Source organism: Natrix helvetica, assembly GCF_964273705.1.
Source record: "Natrix helvetica genome assembly, chromosome: 1".
Taxonomy (NCBI): Eukaryota; Metazoa; Chordata; class Lepidosauria; order Squamata; family Natricidae; genus Natrix; species Natrix helvetica.
The window spans coordinates 134,294,828-134,313,305 of record NC_138548.1 but is presented as its reverse complement, the minus strand read 5'-3'; the positions used below and the strand labels follow the sequence as shown (position 1 = coordinate 134,313,305).

The following is an 18,478-nucleotide window of genomic DNA, read 5'->3' as shown; positions in this document are numbered from 1 at the left end:
AATAAATAAATGTAACAAAGGCAAAATAAATAAATGGCTTTCTGCCTGGATGGCTCCTAGGGTGAGCCGAAAGACAGACAAGGGAAGCTGTATATTTGGGCATACCAGGGGCTGTGACACAATACATACATACACATACACACACACACACACACAAACATACACACACACACATACATACACATACATACACACACATACACACACACACAGGCACACACACACACACACATTCAGTGAGCTTCTGTGGTTGAGGATGGACTTGAACCTGGACGTCCTATGGAAATTATGAGCTATAGGGTCCCTATGTATCTCACATGCCAGGATTAGGGTGGGGGATACCAGAGAAAAGTATCCTCCTGGAAGATAGATGGTTACTATCTATCTTGAGTAATAACTAGCAAGCAATTATACTAAGTAGGAAAAAGGAGTCCAGATGCATAAAAGCAAGAGGACTTTTGGGAAATGATGTTTGAGACTTCCCATTATCCACCCAATTATTTTAGCTTTACCCAGCATTTATCAAGGTCAACGCACACGTAAAAGTAAGACTATTGCCTTGGTGGAGCAAGACCATCTATTACATGTACAGCTTCTCCCAGGACTCTCTTTCCCTAGCCATTCATTCATGAAGAGTTATAAAAGTGAGTCTGAATATAAATAGATATGGTCAGACAGAACCTAAATAATTTTTCTAGTGTGGAAGCAAAATGGAGGACCCTAAGCAAATAATCAAGGCTCACTGCTCTGTTTTCTGAGATATAACATACTGGAGGAGTTCTCCTTCAAAAGTGACACACTTCTGCAGGCAAAGAAATACACTCATATTTATACATTTCAGAAAGGAAATAATGTATGCATAAGTAATAACATAATAGATTTCAGGTTACTTCCTGTCCTTCTGTTATCTACAAAGAATAATGGTCTTAGAAAAAAATAATTTGCACATAGAGATGCAATGGAAATGTTCTAATAAAAAATTACAAGGAACCACTGTAAATTAGATTTTGCAAGGCCACATTATTTCTGTCTTAACTGTTCCATTCATCTGAAAATTGATCCCCACCCCCCACCCCACTAGCATAAATAGGCAACCTTTGGCTTCATGGAGGCCTTGGATGAATTTAAAATTTTTCTGCAAGCAGTTAGACATAGTAAGAACTATCTGTCCCTTTCCTATAGCCTGATATTTGGGATATAGAGAAAAGGAAAGAAGGATGTCATCTCTTTTTCAGACAAGAAACCAAAGCCACGAGTACTAATGCCACCTTTATTGTAAGGTTATAGTAACAGAATCTTGCAAGCCTGAAAAAACTCTTCTATCCTGTGCCTTTACTTTCCAAACAACTAAGGAATGTTCCTTTGGAGATACTAGCTTTACCTCCACCCCTCCTTTGGATTCATTTCCTTTGGATTTCATTTCTCAGATTGATGTCTAGGCTGCTGACCTTCCTCCAGTCCCTCAAGGTTATGATTATTAACCTTGAGGGAATGGTTATTCCTACAAACTTTCACTTTGCTTGAACTGCACTTCCAAGAAAGAGCTCTTAAACAGAAATTTCCCCATTTCTGTTGTATATTAATCGAAGTCCAGGATACAATACCAGTCAGAAAATAGAACTTGCATTAGAGTTGGGAAAAATTTATAAGAATTTTCATAGAATCCCACTATCAAGTCGCATTTTACAGGGTATGAACAAGGAAGCAAAAGACACACAGACTTGAATAGGGAGTTTTAATACAAGGATTAAGGGTAAGGGTAATCTTGGAAAGTGAAGTACAAACCCTCAGCCCTCTTAGAGTGTTCACTAAGGCACCAATCTCTGAATCTTTTCTTTCCAGGCTTTTTGTAGCCTGGACTGAGCTACTGTTTATGATGTAAACTGCAAATGAACTCTTCTCCCTTTCATTGGTTTCAATGTCTATAATTTATCCTATTCATTTCTTATCTCTCAGAATCTCTCACACTCACCTTCCCCTTGGCAGGATCCTGTAATCTGAAACACCATAACTTTTGTTAACAGTGGTGAACTCCTCCTCACCAAGCGTGATGCCAACATCCCATTCCAAGGTATTAATGAACCTGTAAATAAACTTGATTTCATCATGATATAAAAGGAATAAAGCAAAAGAAGGCAACCAATGGTTGACCAGAAGCATGCAGTTAGAGAGGGCTTCACCTCCAGTTTTGAGAATTAAAATTGCTAACCGAAAATCCACAAACTGATAAGTGTTTCCCTCTCCTTATATACCTTTAAGATAGTGCAGCATTATGCCCTTCCTTGGAAGAAAGTGGAAATTGTTTGTACTCTCCTTTAAAAACATTCAGAAAAACATTAATTAAGAAAAAAACTATGGGTGGGGGAAGAGGGAGAGAGAGAGAGGCAGGGAGGGAGGGAGAAGGGGAGGGGGAGAGAGAGATAGAAGGAGAGAGAGAGAAAGACAGAGACAGAGAGACAGACTAAACATGATTCTTCTTTATGACTTTTCTCTAATCATTATGTAATTATTCTTTCCTAGTCATTAAATCAACATTCACTCTGTTAGAAAGGAGTTCCATTCTCCTGATTTTAAGAGTTACACTCAACACCAGAAGAATCAACTGGGATAAAAAAAACAACCCAAGAATCTTTTGAGTGGGCATGAATGAAAGATTAATCAATATATTAAGAACTCGTAACTACTCAACCTCTTGACAGAATTGGCAAAGTTGACAGATTCTGCTGAAATGGATAAATTCTCTTCTTAGATTAGAGAAGAGACATTATCTACAATTATTGGTGACTGGAAGCTCTTGTGGGCTTTTTGTGTAAAAATGAAAAAAAATGACTTTGTGATATATGGTTTTGATGATTAGACAGAATAGATTATAGAAAGAAGACTAATATGATGTAACTTTAGAAAGAGAGGTCAAAATATATCTGAACTTTGGTATGAAGAATATCAGAAGCTACTCTTTCTTTTTGCTTTCTTTTCTATTTTTCCTCAACTTTTTTTTCCTATTCTTGCGCTTTTTGCTTTTTTTGACTCTTTTCTTTTTCTTTTTTCTCCCTTACTATTAGTTTGTGTTAGCTTTTATCTTCTTGTTGAAAAATTTTAATACAAAATTATATAGCTGAAGAAATTTGAAAAATCTAGCCATTGATAAAAATCAGGAGGGGAAAGAGAGCTCCTAATAATATGTGGATATTGAGAATGTAAGGGTTAGGGTTAGGGTATCAGCAAAGTATCCAGTCAGGAGAAAGAATGCTTGTGTGCATGCAATATGAACACGCATGTGTAAAAAGATGCTGTTCTCTATGGAACTTTTGGCAGGAAGCTCATCTGAAATATGGATTTGGACATGACTAGGAATCTCTTTTCTTCAGCGGCTTGTCTTATGCCAGCTCAAATCTCTATAAGGATGGGCTCTGGTAAATGGAACAGTACATGGACAATAGAGAAAGAAGAGGCAATGCCAGATTGTATTTAATTTTCTGGTATACGGTAGGTCCTTCATTAAGTCTGAGAATCCACCCAAATAACTCCCTATACTGGAAGGCTAGAAGCTTAATGATAATTTAAACAAAAATAAATTCAGCTAGTCCATAACAAATAAATACAGCGAGTCCTCTTACAGCAGTTCACTTACTGACTGTTCAAAGTTACAATGGCCCTGGAATATGTGACTTATGACTGCTTTTTATAGTTACGACCTTTGCTGCATCCCCATAGTCATGTCAATCAAAATTCAAACCTTTGGCAACTGGTTCATATTTATGGCCATTGCTCTGTCCCAAGGTCATGTGACCATCCTTTGTGACCTTCTCACAAGCAAAGCCAATGGGGAAGCCAGGTTTACTTAACAACCGGGTTACTATCTTATCAACTGCAGTGATTCACTTAACAACTGTGGCAAGACAAATAACAAACGGGGGCAAAACTTACTTAACAAATGTCTCATTTAACAACAGAAATTTTGGGCTCAGTTGTGGTCATAAGTGGAGGACTACCTGTAACAAATGTATAACCCTAAGCCCTAAGCAGCTGATCCCTTTAAATGTAATTTATTGGGGGAAGAGGGTTCCTATTAGTTCTGACTTATATTTTGCAGTATTACCCGCACTTGATAAAGTAATTTCCCCCAAATTATTGTCCTCCGGACCATATGGATTTGGGCTTCACATTCTGTAATTCCCCATCCAGTATGGCCAATGGATTATCAAACTTGAAACCCAACATATTGAGACAGCACAGCATGGAGAAGGCATGGCAGAGATGCAATTAAATGATTTTGTTGCACTGACAGGCCATCAAAGGGCTCCGGTGTAATGCTCAGCCAATTCCCATGATCTTTGAACAGAGAGAGGCTGCCTGAAAATTCTGCTTATGTCAGATTCCTCTCCAGTTCATAGGTTCTATTCCTTTTGCCAATTAAAGGATCATATATAGAGAGAGAGCAGACCTGGGAAGAGACGAGACCTCATAAATCAGATGTTGGTCAGTGTACGTTATAATGGAGCAATGAGTCACTTGCTGGCAGAATTTAATGAAATTTCTCATCCCCTTCTCTTATGGATTCCAAATCTCCAAAGTGGGGTTAAGTACAAAGGCCTCAACCTAGTTGTTGAACCTTGTGTAAAATGGAATTCTTCCCCTCCTCTTTCTCTTTCTCCTTCCTTCTACAAGAAGAATGATGTTATCTTCTTTTTCCATATGAGTGAACAAGCATCAGCAAATGGGTAATGGTAGCAAATTGTTGCTCTGCTCCTGCAAAAGGTATAGTTCTTCCTTTTGCAATTAAAACAAACAAACAAACAAACAAACAAAAAGGAACAGCTTAATGGCTTCTAATTGGAACTGCCCATTTCTAAACATCAGATATTGTTTTATTTTGTAGCACAGTGACATCTCTGCTAATCTAGAGGATGCTGGATTTTAGAATAACGATGTCAAGACTAACAATGGAAAGAAAATATGGATTAAGCAAGGTTTATGCATTTATTTATGCAAACAATGGCTCCCTAGATCAATTTTGGCTTTTGAGATAGATAACTAAGACAGACTTCCAAAAATCCAAAAAAAAAAAAAAACTGCTGAGTGTCTTTTACAAGAAGAGAGGGAAAGAATAAAATTATCTTCTCTTTCTCTTTCCCCTCCTCCAATCCCTGTTTGATCATATGTTATTTCCTCCCAGTTATTGTCTTCTCAATAATGTTAAACACAAATGAATTATGCAGAGAATCTCTAAATCTTTGGTATGCCCAGGAAATACTTCTGTGAAGCCTTTTAATTGTCATTGGTCAAGAAAGGACTTCTGCTGATAACATTCTAATCCTGGAGAAAAACTGACTTTGGATCAGCAGTGTCCAATCTTGGCAACTTTAAGACTTGTGAACTTCAACTCCCAGAATTCCCCAGCTAGCATGATCTTAAAGTTGTGAACGTTGGATACCCTTGCTCTAGATCAGAGGTGTCAAACTCAACTCATCACGGCAGTGTCACATGATGTATCGGGGCTTTTTCCCCCCCTCTTTAAATCAGGAGTGGGTGTGCCCAGCATGTGACGCATCTAAACTCTGATGGTGAAGATCTGTGAGCTGTCTTGCTCTCTGAGAATTGTCCTCTTTCTCTCCTCCATTGAAAAGGTAACACCAAAAGCTGCTAGGATATTCTCCTAGGGAGGATACTACAGCAAAAACTGAAGATAAATTTCCACATCATTGATTTGAGTTGCTACCATCATTTAAAACCTCAAAGGTATCTTCTTTCCTTCATTAATTCTTTCCAAACCTAAGTTGCCTACAATAAAGTTGATCTGGTTAATCAGTTTAAAAGCAAGGCAGATGGCAGAGACAAATGAATTAATAAAGAAACTTTATCAGCAATATGGCAAACTTGTCTCTCTTTCTTTAGGACTGGCATGTAAAGTGTATTATTTTGATGGGATAGGAGTTTTTGAAGTGGCCTTCTAAATTCTTACTTTGTCTGTTCAGTGGCAAAATCAGAGCTGGGGGTGGTACAGTAAACTAGATATCATTTGAAAGGGTGTCAGTTTTTTAAAAGTTTCCCTCCCAGAATGTCCTGCAACAAATTGAATAAAATTTTATTGTTTGTTCATATTAGTGAATGAAAAAAAAACAAGTGGTTGAGAGAGAAAGCATGGAAACTGCAGCCCTCAGGTTCATAGCTTTTTTCAAAACATAAAAACCAATTCAACCTATGAAAACTGCATCTCTATAATTTATCTATAACAAAGATATGAAGCTGGTTTATTGAATATCTTCTCTAGAAGGCCTGAAATTCTTCCAGGACTTTGGTGGGATTCAAATAATTTAACAACCAGTTCTCTGCCCTAATGATTTCTTCCCACAATCAGTTCACTAAACTGCTCAGAATGTTAACAACCCATTCTCCTGAAGTGGTGCAAACTGACTGAATTCCACCACTGATCCAAGCCGTTTACAGGTACAGGGTACAGATATAGAAGCTGGTATGATTGCATTGACATGCTGTACAGATGTTTGACAGATCTTTGCCCTGAATTGTTCAGTGCATATTGCTACCTCTACTCAGAGCTGTTTCAAGCCATTGCTGGCCATCATTACAACTTTGTATTTCCCGCCCTCGAAATGTGAAATATTATACTGCAGCGCTTAATAATTCTCACCATACTGGCTGTGCTGCTAAGATCTGCAGATAGCAAGTTATAGATTCTTCTTTGACCATTTGTATATGTAACCATAGAAGGCCATTCTAGATGGGCCATTCAACTAAGATACTGAATCCAAATCCTCTATTCAACATAAGAATCAAGTTAACCGTTCCCAGCAGATGATGGCCTAGCCTGCACTTGAGCAACACAAGGATATTCTTTCCTTACTGTGCCAACTTGTTGGGTGTTATGCCAATGAATATAGCCATGATAAACAAAACTACCACCTAATTATATTTTGTGTCTCTTAAAATGCACTGATGAAGCCCAACTTCTGACTGAGAGAAGCTAATCATTTCTGTTAAACTGATGCATCATATCTAAAATCCCTTCCCCAATATTCAAAGCCAGTCCACACCTCACCGCTGCCATTCCTTCTGATGGCTTTTTCTGCATGTCCTCGATCTAAAACCAAAGAGAGAGAAAATCAATATACAATTTCTGCCTACATGAAAGCTTCCTTAACTACCAAAGAATCCGTAATGAAAAACATGAGTCCAGAATATGAACCTAGTAAATGGAGGGAAAAGTTTTCAAGAAGCTTTAGATCAAATTGTAAGTGGCTTGAAGTCCATTAGAAAGACCCCCTAAGAGAGATCAAAGGCTGTCAGGCTCCTTAGTGCATGTAGTAAGTGAGATACTTTTCTCATGTGCCCCAAATCCTCTACTTTCTACCTGCAATGGGAACTTGTTCTGCCAATATGTGCTACTCTGTTCTGAATTAGTCCTATTTATACTGACAAAAGCGGATAAAAGTTGGGCTGAGTTTCCATAACCCTCTAAGTTGTAAGACAAGGTAATTCTCTGACATGATTCAGTACCAGGTGGTCCTTGTTTAACAACCACATGTCAGTGACTATTCAAACTTACAACAGGGCTGAATGAATGACACTTGGCGTAGCAGCATCCTGTGGTCACATGTTCACCATTTGCGACCTTCTCTGCTGTCTTCCTACAAGCAACGTCAATGGGGAAGGCAGCAGAGGGTCACAAATGGTGACCACATGACATCCTCACTTAATAACTCATGGTGTTTCACTTAAAGACTGCAGCCAGAAATTCCAGAATTTCCATTGCAAAGCAGCATATCATATGACGTCATGTTTTACGGCTGCGTTGTTTATTGATGGACATCACAGTCCCAATTGTCATTGTTGTCATGATTTTGGCTCTGTTTTGCTGCTTATATATTAAAAACAAAAGGTTTTCTTAAATCATCTGATCCATTCTGTCAACATAAAGTTCATGTGTAAACAGTGTTAATTAAACTGGGATGTGAACAGAAGTTTGAATTTACTGAAATGATGGTTGGCTTTAATACAAGGAATATGGCTGTTTGTGAAAGAGATGATTTATTTATAAAACTAGAACTATCCTTTGCATTGATGTTTTGTTATTCTCAGTTGACAAAGATAAGCCTAGTTATTCTGATAATGATCTTTTTTGGAAATTTCTAGTAAGAATATTAATAAACAAACATATCACTAATATTGGTTATATTGCTTCACCAATTTAAAGATTCTTTGCAATTCTGAGAAGTTCTTTTGGAGAAAACATTATTAGTATTATTTTTCTAGGCTTTCCCATCCAACTGGCTTTATTCCAATTTCCCAATGTCATATCTCACAGTTAAATTATGTCTAGTAGCTAAGAAATGAAAGTAGATAAAATTAATCAATCAATAAGAATAGAGCTGGAAGGGACCTTGGAGTATTCTAGTCCAACCCCCTGCTCAAGCAGGAGACCCTATACCATTTCAAACAAGTAACTGTCCAGTCTCTTCTTAAAAACTTCCAGCGATGGAAGCACCTACAAATTCTGGAGACAAAGCTGTTCCACTGGTTAATTGTCCTCACTGTTTGGAAGTTTTAAGACTATTTTAAATGCAAAAAGATTGCTCATATATCCATCTTCACCTACCAAATGAACATTAGTTATGTCTTAGTGATAGTATTATGCTACTTTTGTAAAAGATGTACTTAAACGTCTGATCATAAGATAGTGCTAGCTTCCTCTAAAGTATCTCATGTAATCCTCCATCTTTATTTAGGAATACTGGCGATTTTATGACACTGAATATGCTTTTAATATTTGTTTACTTCAAAAACGTGTACTTTATAGCCTCCTATCTAATAAATGTGACTTGGGATGGCATACAACAAACAACCAAAAACAAATACAATTATTTAAAATAATTAGAAATAAAAAAACAAGATTGTAAGAAAGTGGACAGCATGCTAAACACAACACAACTATTTTGCAGGCTCCCTGTTCCCATAGGATCCTCAAGGTTGCTGAGAAAAACATTTATAAAAGTTTTCTAGAAAGCTAGAAGGCTAGTGACTATTTGAAGTGACTAGTGACTAATTCTAGAAGGCTAGAATTCAGTGCAGTCAGGTGAGGCAAGTGAGGCACAGCTTCACCACTCTCATCATGAAAAAAAAAAGTAAAAGGAAAAAGCTGAGCTACTTGCTGCCTCACCGTGGATGACTCTGCTTAACCTCACTGGTGCTCTCCCTCCCCAAGTGTAGTGACTTCCTCCCCAGGCCCCCATTCATTTCTCTCTCACACACACACACAGCTGGATAAAACTATATAAAAATCTAGCCCAGCTTCACTGATTACAAGTTTGAAAAGGCAACGTGGCTCCACCTGCAATCAAACTACACTTGGGGAGGGAGAGCACAAGTGAGCACTGAGGAGACCACAGGAGGAGGCAGGAAGCCAGGCAAAGAGCCATGCTGTAGTACACACACTTCCCCCCCAGCCTCTTTCTTTTGGAAGGCTCAGCTTGGCTCCTCTCCGGCTTCTCTGCCTCTCCTCTCATCCCAGCCTGCCAGCAGGAGGTGGTGGGTGGGCTTTATTGTGTTCCAGGCATTTCCCACCCAGACAGCAGGCTGCATTTGCAATGGTGGAGGTGTTTGGGAAAGGCAGCAGGGGAATGGGGTGGGGGTGGGGGTGGCAGAGGAGCTGCTTTCAAGCCACTGGAAAAGATATCCAATCCAACTTTTGTGTGTGTGTGGGGGGGGTTGTTTGAGAGTGAGTGAGAGAGGGAAGGGGTAGGAGAGATAGTCCAATCCAACTTCTGTGTGTGTGTGTGTTTGAGAGAGGGGAAGGAAGGGAGAGAGGGAGGAAGGAGGGGAAGGAGAAGAAAAAGAAAAAGAAAGAAGGAGCAAAGGAGAAAAACAAATGCTGTCACTTTAAATTGGAACTAAGCATGCCTGGCTGTGGAATTCTGGGAGTTGAAGTCCACAAGTCTAAAAATATTTGAAACCCAGCACTGTGTCAGTGCCTCACCAGTCATAAACCTCACCGCACGTCACTGGCTAGAATCATGTAGTAGATAAACAAAACTTAAGCTAGGATAGTTGGGAAACTGAATTAGCATAGCTAAGTATTACCCACCAAGATTGGATGGGTTTTGCTATGAATAGGTAGGTTATGTTCATACAGAGTACATTTGCCCATATTCTCAAATATCTGACTTTGGCCCCATTTGATTTCCAACTTACTATATTGATTGTTAGGTTTCCTCCTCTCTTGTAGATAATTAAGCTGTTCACTGACTTTTCATTGATCGAATGATTAAATGTGGAGGATAATCCTTGGTGCTGTATCTTAAAATGAAGAAGTTGTTGATTGCTATTGAGAATTAATCGGGAGTATTCAGCAGGGTCCTGAGCAAAGGAAAAAGGTTTTAATCTATATCTGCAGCACAGTTTTTTCATTTAGTAATGAAGAATAAATTTCAAACACACTTTTGCATTTTTCTATTAAAAATAAGTTTTGAGTTTCATTAGATCAGTGTACCCATGTACATTTAAAGACTTGAGGATATGAGGAATCCTGAGATAGTGGCCTGTATTTGTAGTTTCCATGAAATAAATATTTCTCAGTAGATCACAGCATATTTAATCATCATCATCGAAAATAAAGAAATTAAATTGCTCTGGGACTTTATAATTAGAACAGATAGGCACCTGCCAGATAGAACCCCAGACTTAACAATTATCAATAAGAAAGACAAAAAAGTCTGGATAGTGGATGTTTCGGTGCCTGGAGATAACAGAATAGAAGCGAAAGAACTGGAGACAATAACGAAATACAAAGACCTACAAATAGAAATAGAACGACTGTGGCAAAGGCAACCAAGGATAGTACCAATAGTAATAGGTGCCTTGGGTGCAATCCCAAAACAACTGGAGCACCACTTGAACATCATTGGCATTGACAATTGACAGTCAATTGCAGAAGGCAGCGTTACTTGGAACAGCTTCCATCCTGCAATGATAGTTGTAACATCATCAACCATCCAGATCTGCCTATCCCAGGTAGATGGTAGGAGAGGTCCTCGCTTTTCTCCCTGCTGTAATTCTGATTAAGCTCTCTATTTCCCTCTGAGCAGAAAGAAAACAGTATCTGGGCTACAGAGGTCATGGGAAGATGAGGTGAAAGCCTTTCCTTCCTCAGTAATGCTGGTAAATATAATGAGGAGTGGAGGGATTGGTTCCAGAGTTAGGGAAGTCTGCTTGTGTATGCTGGACAGTTCACTGCTGTTTATCAGGATTCTTGTCAGATAGGTGGGGGGAGGAATGGGGCATTAGGCATATAAGTAATGAGAGTAAGCTGGTAGGGATGTCCACTTCATTTTTAAAGGCTTCATTCACACAGAGGACTGACTGTCTCTAAAACTGCATTTCATAGAAAAGAAGGTAAATCCTGAAAAAGAGAAACTTGTAAGGCAACAATTTGTCAGCAATGTCAAATGATTCCTCAGGGGGGGAAAGGAGAGCTCAATTGACAAGGAACCTCAGCTTCAGACTCAACTGCTAATCTGGAAGTGGAGTCAGTTTCTAGGCAATTCTACTCTGTTTGCTCTCCTACCTAAATGAATAGTCACCCAAATATTATAACTAAAGGAGAAAGAGAAGGACAAAAATCACATATGTGCTCTCCTAATGAAATTATTTATGCAAGAAGTCTATCTAGAACAGGGGTTCCCAAACTCTTCAGTTCATTGATCCCTTCATGAAGTTCATTGACCCACAAACATCTATTTATTAAAATAATTTAATAAATAATACTTTAATAATACTACAAACAACAACATCAACAGTAACAATAATATTGACAGCTGGGTCTTTGTGACTCCTGGCCATTTAAAGTCTCCTTTAGATAGTCCCAATGATTCTTGCATGTCAATACTGATCATTTTAGGGAACCTTGATCTACAGTATCAAACACTAACCTGCGATAATCACAATAAAACCAGAATTGAGAATGATTGCATGACATTGTCTTTTGAATAAACAAAAATATGTGTACTAGATGCTGCTGGGATAAAGAGAAAATAAACATATAATGCTCCAGATCACCTGAAAAGGTTTAATTGGCTGCTGGAACAAGTCATATCCCTCAATGGTCAGTTCAACATCGCTGTCTGCTAAATTCAGGACCTGAATATAGCTTTCTTTGGGAACTGGGATAGGCATAGCATTTTCCTAATTAAGAGAAAAGAGTGTGTCAACAGCAAAATAAAATGCATGATCATGTGAGGGGAAATTATTAGTGATTAAGATTTCAGTGGGTTGGTTAGAGTCCACAGAGATGCAAGTTCTTTACCCTTCAACCTCATTTCCAAATAAAGAACCTTCTGTCTTTTTAGCACACTGATGAGCAATTAATAACATAGTGCAAAGCAGAAAAACAGCCAATGGTGCATAAATGTAGAACATTTGCATCTCTGACCCTGTGCAGTGGTGGGATTCAGCCAGTTCACACCACTTCGGGAAAACTGGTTGTTAACTTTCTGAACAGTTTGCTGAACTGGTTGTTGGAAAAAATCATCAGGGCAGAGAACCGATTGTTAAAAATATTTGAATCCCACCACTGCCCCTGTGCCCATGGACACTACTTCACCCTTACCTCTATCTTGAGTTCCACAATAGCTGCAGCTGCAAATGCCAGACTGGCCAGGATCATGCCAGTTGCCATCTTTTTAATAGGCCTGAAAGTAAATAAATACAACTTAATTAGAATAATGGACAGCTGCCCTCCAAGTCTGAGATCACAGCACTTAAGCTACATGCATTTGATTCAGCTGAATCCAGCAATCCTTGATATGAATGTTTCTATAATATATACGGAACATATTCAAGGTCTATTCAAATGGATTTGGTTGTTTTTTTTAAATGCTCCCTGCTTGCAAGATTCCCATTAAACTCTCCTCTTAGCTCTTTGAGGAGAGAACTGAGTTGGCATTTAGTTAATGTGTGAATTGGAGGAAAGCAAAATTGATGATCTATGTCCAGCTTGTTTCTGAGAAGTGAGACAGAAAAAATGTGTGGGATTATTGAGCTGAAAGGACATTAGAAATAAAGTGCACATCTTCAAATAGTTCTGTCATGATGAAAAGAGTCAAATGAGGGGATTTGCAGGTGAATATCTCAGAACTGGTAAAGGGCATATTAAAAGGATGTTTTAATTAATGAAAACTTCCTGCCCTTGAAGAAAAATATCCTGGCCTGTTGTGCAGACAACTAAAATAATGCTTGCATTCAGAGTTAAAAAAAAAATAACTGGGTTCATATAAATCATGATTTCCTTAATCTTGTTATTTGTTGACTAAGCTACAATTGGATAGGTTCACACAGCACATAGAAGCCATCCACCATGGTTTACAAAGCATAATATAATACTTTTGTAAAATAAGCAAATCATCTTCTCTTGGCAGGTTGTGGGAATCTGGCAACCTAAAACCTGCAAAATAGCCTGCTTGGTTTTGTTTTGTTTTTAATTGTGGAGAAGCTGTAACAGAATAAACATAAACCTTGCAGAAGTTAAAAGTATATTTTCTTTCTGCTTCTTATACATTCCAGTTTGATAACTAATAAGTTTAGAATATTCACAATGTACAAGTATGCGTGAATTTGCTCTCTATGTTTTAAGAAAGGAGACACTACTCTATCCTCCCCAGTCTGGAAACCTCAAGTTGGATTGGACAAGATCTCTTCAACACTAACCAATTGTGGCCATATTTTTGCTGGAGATGATAGAACCTGTAATCCAAAATGCTCAGAGGGCACGGCTGAACCAGTGGTGGGATTCAATTTTTTTTACTACCGGTTCTGTGGGCATGGCTTGGTGGGTGTGGCTTAGTGGGCGTAGCAGGGGAAGGATACTGTAAAATCTACAGTCCCACCCCACTCCAGGGGAAGGATACTGCAAAATCCACATTCCCTCCCGATCAACTGGGACTCCGGAAGCAGAGAATAGATGGGGATGGGGCCAGTCAGAGGTGGTATTTATCAGTTCTCCGAACTACTCAAAATTTCTGCTACCGGTTCTCCAGAACTGGTCAGAACTTGGTGAATACCACCTCTGGGCTGAACCAAAGAGGTTTGTTCCCCCTTAGGTACTTACGTGAAATTAAGTCTGCACAGGTTTACCAAGGGATATAATCCAAAGTCAAAGACAGGAATGAAGACAAGGATCAAGAGAGGATTTAAGAACTGGAATATCAAAAATTGCAGGAGGTTATTAGTTTGCCATTACGATCCTAAAGTAATTTAGTAGGGAATAAAACTCACTGGCAACAGGTATTAGGGAACCTTGACACAGGTAAAAAAGGGAGGGGGGTTGAATTGCGATGACAACTTGCAAATTGTGTTATCATCCCTGCTGACCGTGGTGCTTATGGGACTCAGGGAGAACTTATTCTGAGGAAACAATTTACACATATAGATGCACAGCAGCCATCCATATTTGAAAGGGGACAGATTATTCCAAATGCATGCAACCACTCAGAGCAATTAGGAGCACCTACACTGATTTCAAATGACCTGTTCCTCCTCAAATCCAGTTTGCTGAGAAAGACAGACAGACAGATAGATAGATGTAGATAATTTACTATCAAAGCACTTTCAGTTATTGGCAATTGTCTCAATGAGGACCTGTCTCCAAGTAGGTCTTGGTGCCTTAATCACTACATCAAACTTGTTCCCTTGAGTGATACTTAACTAAGGCTAAATATTAACTAAATTAAGATCCATCAGATTTCCATAATTAGTAGACCTTTATCAAGAACTCCTTTGATCCATGCTCACTTGTATATAGCCATATCTCAATATTATATTCAATATAAATTACTGGTTTTCTGACACAAATAGGAAAAATATAGGCAAGTCACATTTACAACTCCTAATTTAAACCTATATTCTCCTGGTTTAGAGTAAAACAAAGAGAAACTTCCTGATGGTACAAACTAGAGGAGCAAGTCAGTAGAACAAGCTGCCATGCAATGTGATAAGTTCTCCTTCACCAGAGATCCTCAAACAGATGCTAGATGATCATCTATCAGAGTTGTGTCATTGTCGTTGTTTTTACAGCATCCCATGAATTATGTATAAAGCTAGGGTATTTGGAGATATCATTGATGAAACAATAGCTGCCCTTTTGGGGGGTCCACTGCCATTTTCTTAGAATAGAATAGTGCTTTAGAATAGTGGTTTAGAATAGGGCTTCAGAACCCATCCCACTTTTTCAAAATTATGAAATATCCAAAAAGAGCCTTTGTTTCTGTGGGTTATAGTTTTCAGTATTTATCATATTAAACTCTGCTCTAAATTCATTATTATTTTTTTACTATGTATTTAATAATTTGTAATTTTAATCGGTTTTTATATTTATAATGATTTTATACCTCTATTTTTATCATACAATGTAGGCCACCTAGAGTCACTCCAAACAGCAACATGGGCGGTATATAAGTTTAATTTTTTAAAAAATTAAATGACACATTTGTTCTTAACTGCTGCTTTTCAGAATTGTTCGACGGGGTTTTAATATTGTATTATTTGCCATAGGTTGGCAAATAATGTTTATTTCACAGACCCCTGTGAGTCCTGGGGCACACTGAGAGGTGCTAGGACCACACTTTAAGAAACCCTGGTTTAGAAGAACGACAAAGTAAAAACAAAAACAACATGGCAACATGTTCATTAAGGAAAATGAATGGGATAATGCAATTTTGAAAACATCTTTTCATAACCCTAATTTATGATTATCTACAGTTGTCATACCAGTCCCAATGGCCGGTGACTGAATTCCAGGATACAGTCTGTAAGGGTGTACTCCTTCCCCCATTCCACCCCCAGATATTTTTTCCCCATGAAATCATTGCAATGTTATCAGAGAGTATTCAGTGGGAGAACAGACAGCTTACAGCTTCAGCTTACCTGCATTTGGTCAGGTTGAAGGACAAATCCTTCCTAAAAGACATCAACATTGGAAAAGAGTTAATAAAGGCAACAATGGCAGAACTGGCATTATTGATGCAAGTTACTAACATATGGGATGGGAGGTGGAGGACTTAAGTGTTCCCTCTATAGCTAAAGATTTATTTTTATGCTTGAGTTCACTTTCTCGTTGGCTGAAAAGACCAATACTTTTGAAGCAAATCTCTGGCAGGACATAATGGAGATCTCATGGCAGAACATATTATTTCTTTAGTAATTATATCTCTAAACAGTGTTGTTGTTGTTGTTGTTGTTAATCACAGAGAAGCAATGCTTGTTTTTAAAACAGGTCTCCATTCTGTTCCGAATGACATGGCGCATAATGAGCATTGATGTGATGCTTCAATATTGTTCCATAGGGACATTGACCTGAATCTTGCTCTGTCTAATATCCTGAGTTGTGTTGTCTTTGTAATCTGGATGTCAGCTAGTGAATAGAACATTGTCTTAGGGACAGGGGACTTGATATGAGTGAGCTGTTCATGATTCTTCCAGAGCCCAATTCAAATATTTCTTATAAATTACAAGCCTTTCATTTCTCTTTTAGTCCAGAAGCAATCAGATGGTGATTGGAGCTGCTGGCTGGAAGAGGGGAATCAGAGAGACAAAGAGGAGTAAGTAGTGGCCCTTTAACTCCATTTCATTTGAACTTTCCTGTGGCTGGTGATTGGAGCTGCTGGCTGGAAGAGGGGAATCAGAGATACAAAGAGGAGTAGGTAGTGGCCCGCGCACCTAACGGCACGCAAATCATATATCCACAAACCAAAATAGCAATAATACATTCTGGACTAGTGCGCTTGAAATTGTTATTTTATTTTATTTCAAAATGACCAGCTTAGTTCAATGTAATAGCTGTTTTGCACCTGTCTTTCACAGTACTCTTTTCAAATTTGGATACTGTCCCCTTTGTAAACAAATTACTAGTCTACATAGATTACCTATCTAGAATCTCTAATCTGTGCTCTCCAAGCAGAAATTAGGTGTCCAATTTGGCCATTCCACTCTATGGAAATGCCATGCTATCAGCCCCCCTCCCCCCAACGGCAAAGATTCTGCAGAAGAAGAGCAGTCTGGACAACCGTGGGATCTGGCAGGTTGAGAGCTGTGAACTATAAACACAAAGCTTTTGCTGTGACCCAGCATAACAGATATAGCCCCCTTGCTGACCCTAATGGGGATACTGAAGAGACAGGTCATGGTAGTTGTGATAATGATGACTCAAATAAGCAGGGGATCATGGTCCAAAATGAAAACTTACTTCGGAAAGGCGAAATGGGGAACCAGGTATCACACATCAGTCGCACAAGAAGAGCAAGGTATGCAAAAAGAGAAGTCACCTTCTGGTTGGTGATTCAATCATAAGGGATGTAAATTTAGGAAAGGATATGGAGGTTTTAAAAGAGGTCAGGTGCTGCCAGGTGCCAGCAGAGACAAGAGGCGTATTCTTAAGATAGTCAAGAATGCAAGTAAGGACTGTGACGTTGATGCTATTATACATCTTGGCACAAATGATCTGTCCCAAAAAGATGTACTTTCTGTGAAGAATGATTTCCAGAGCTTGGGGTATAAACTTAGTAGTGTAGGTTGTAGGCTTATCTTTTCAGAGGTTTTACCTGTATATAAGGAACAAAAAGGGAAGGGCCAGCGTGTAGCAGAGTTTAATGTGTGGCTAAAGGAGTGGTGTAAAAGGGAAGGCTTTGATTTTATTAGTCATGATGTCTGCAGCTGGTCCAATGAAAAACTGTACAAAAGAGATGGTTTGCACCCATCCAAGAAAGGGACTGAGTTACTTGGCATTAAATTCACAGATTTCTGCATAAACATTTAAACTGAACAGCGGGGACAGAGAATTAATTGATACAGAACATTTCTGTCCCCAGTAATCTAAAATGCATAGGGTTATCAGTGCATGTAACCCAGATGTTTGTGCGGGTAAGATTATCACTCCCGCTGTCAAGCAAAACCAAGCATTTAATAGTAAGTGCCCTACCATGTGCATGAATCATACAAGTGGCAAGAAAATAGGGGAAGTCAGGCATAACACAGGTCATGTAGACAGTAAACCAGGGTCAATCAAATGGACTCAAATGTCTATACACCAATGCATAGAGTGTGAGGAATAAAGAGGGTGAATTAGAAATTCAAGTAAATGAGGGAAGATACGATATTGTTGCCATTACAGAAGCTTGGTGTGATGAAACCGAAAAATGGAACATACACCTAGAAAGATTTAAATTATTTAAAAGAAATAGACCAAATAAAAGAGGAGGTGGAGTTGCACTATAGATAATAAATAATTACCCCTCTAGAGAAATTGAGAACAACAATGATGAGAACTATCTTGAATGAATTTGGGTCAATATTAAAGGTTGGGGGGGAAATGACATTGCCATAGGTTTATACTACAGGCCACCCAATCAAGCACAGGAAGTAGATGAATTTTTTGCTAGTCAGCTAACTAAGGTATGTAGGAAAGCACACCACAATA

At 38.6% G+C, this 18,478-nt stretch overlaps 1 protein-coding gene across 2 annotated transcripts in view; it reads right to left on the bottom strand.

The window, feature by feature from the left end:
* The window catches only part of SLC15A2 (solute carrier family 15 member 2), an 87,811-nt gene that overhangs the window by 13,438 nt on the left and 55,895 nt on the right, over window positions 1-18,478 (bottom strand). For both annotated transcript variants that reach the window (XM_081933020.1, XM_081933019.1), the window contains 7 exons: window positions 15,931-15,963; window positions 14,117-14,205; window positions 12,620-12,701; window positions 12,070-12,195; window positions 10,207-10,371; window positions 7,053-7,099; window positions 1,973-2,083 (listed from right to left, as the gene is read on the bottom strand). In XM_081933020.1, the coding sequence (XP_081789146.1) occupies window positions 1,973-2,083; window positions 7,053-7,099; window positions 10,207-10,371; window positions 12,070-12,195; window positions 12,620-12,701; window positions 14,117-14,205; window positions 15,931-15,963 (653 nt within the window). The remainder of the gene's footprint in view (window positions 1-1,972; window positions 2,084-7,052; window positions 7,100-10,206; window positions 10,372-12,069; window positions 12,196-12,619; window positions 12,702-14,116; window positions 14,206-15,930; window positions 15,964-18,478) is intronic.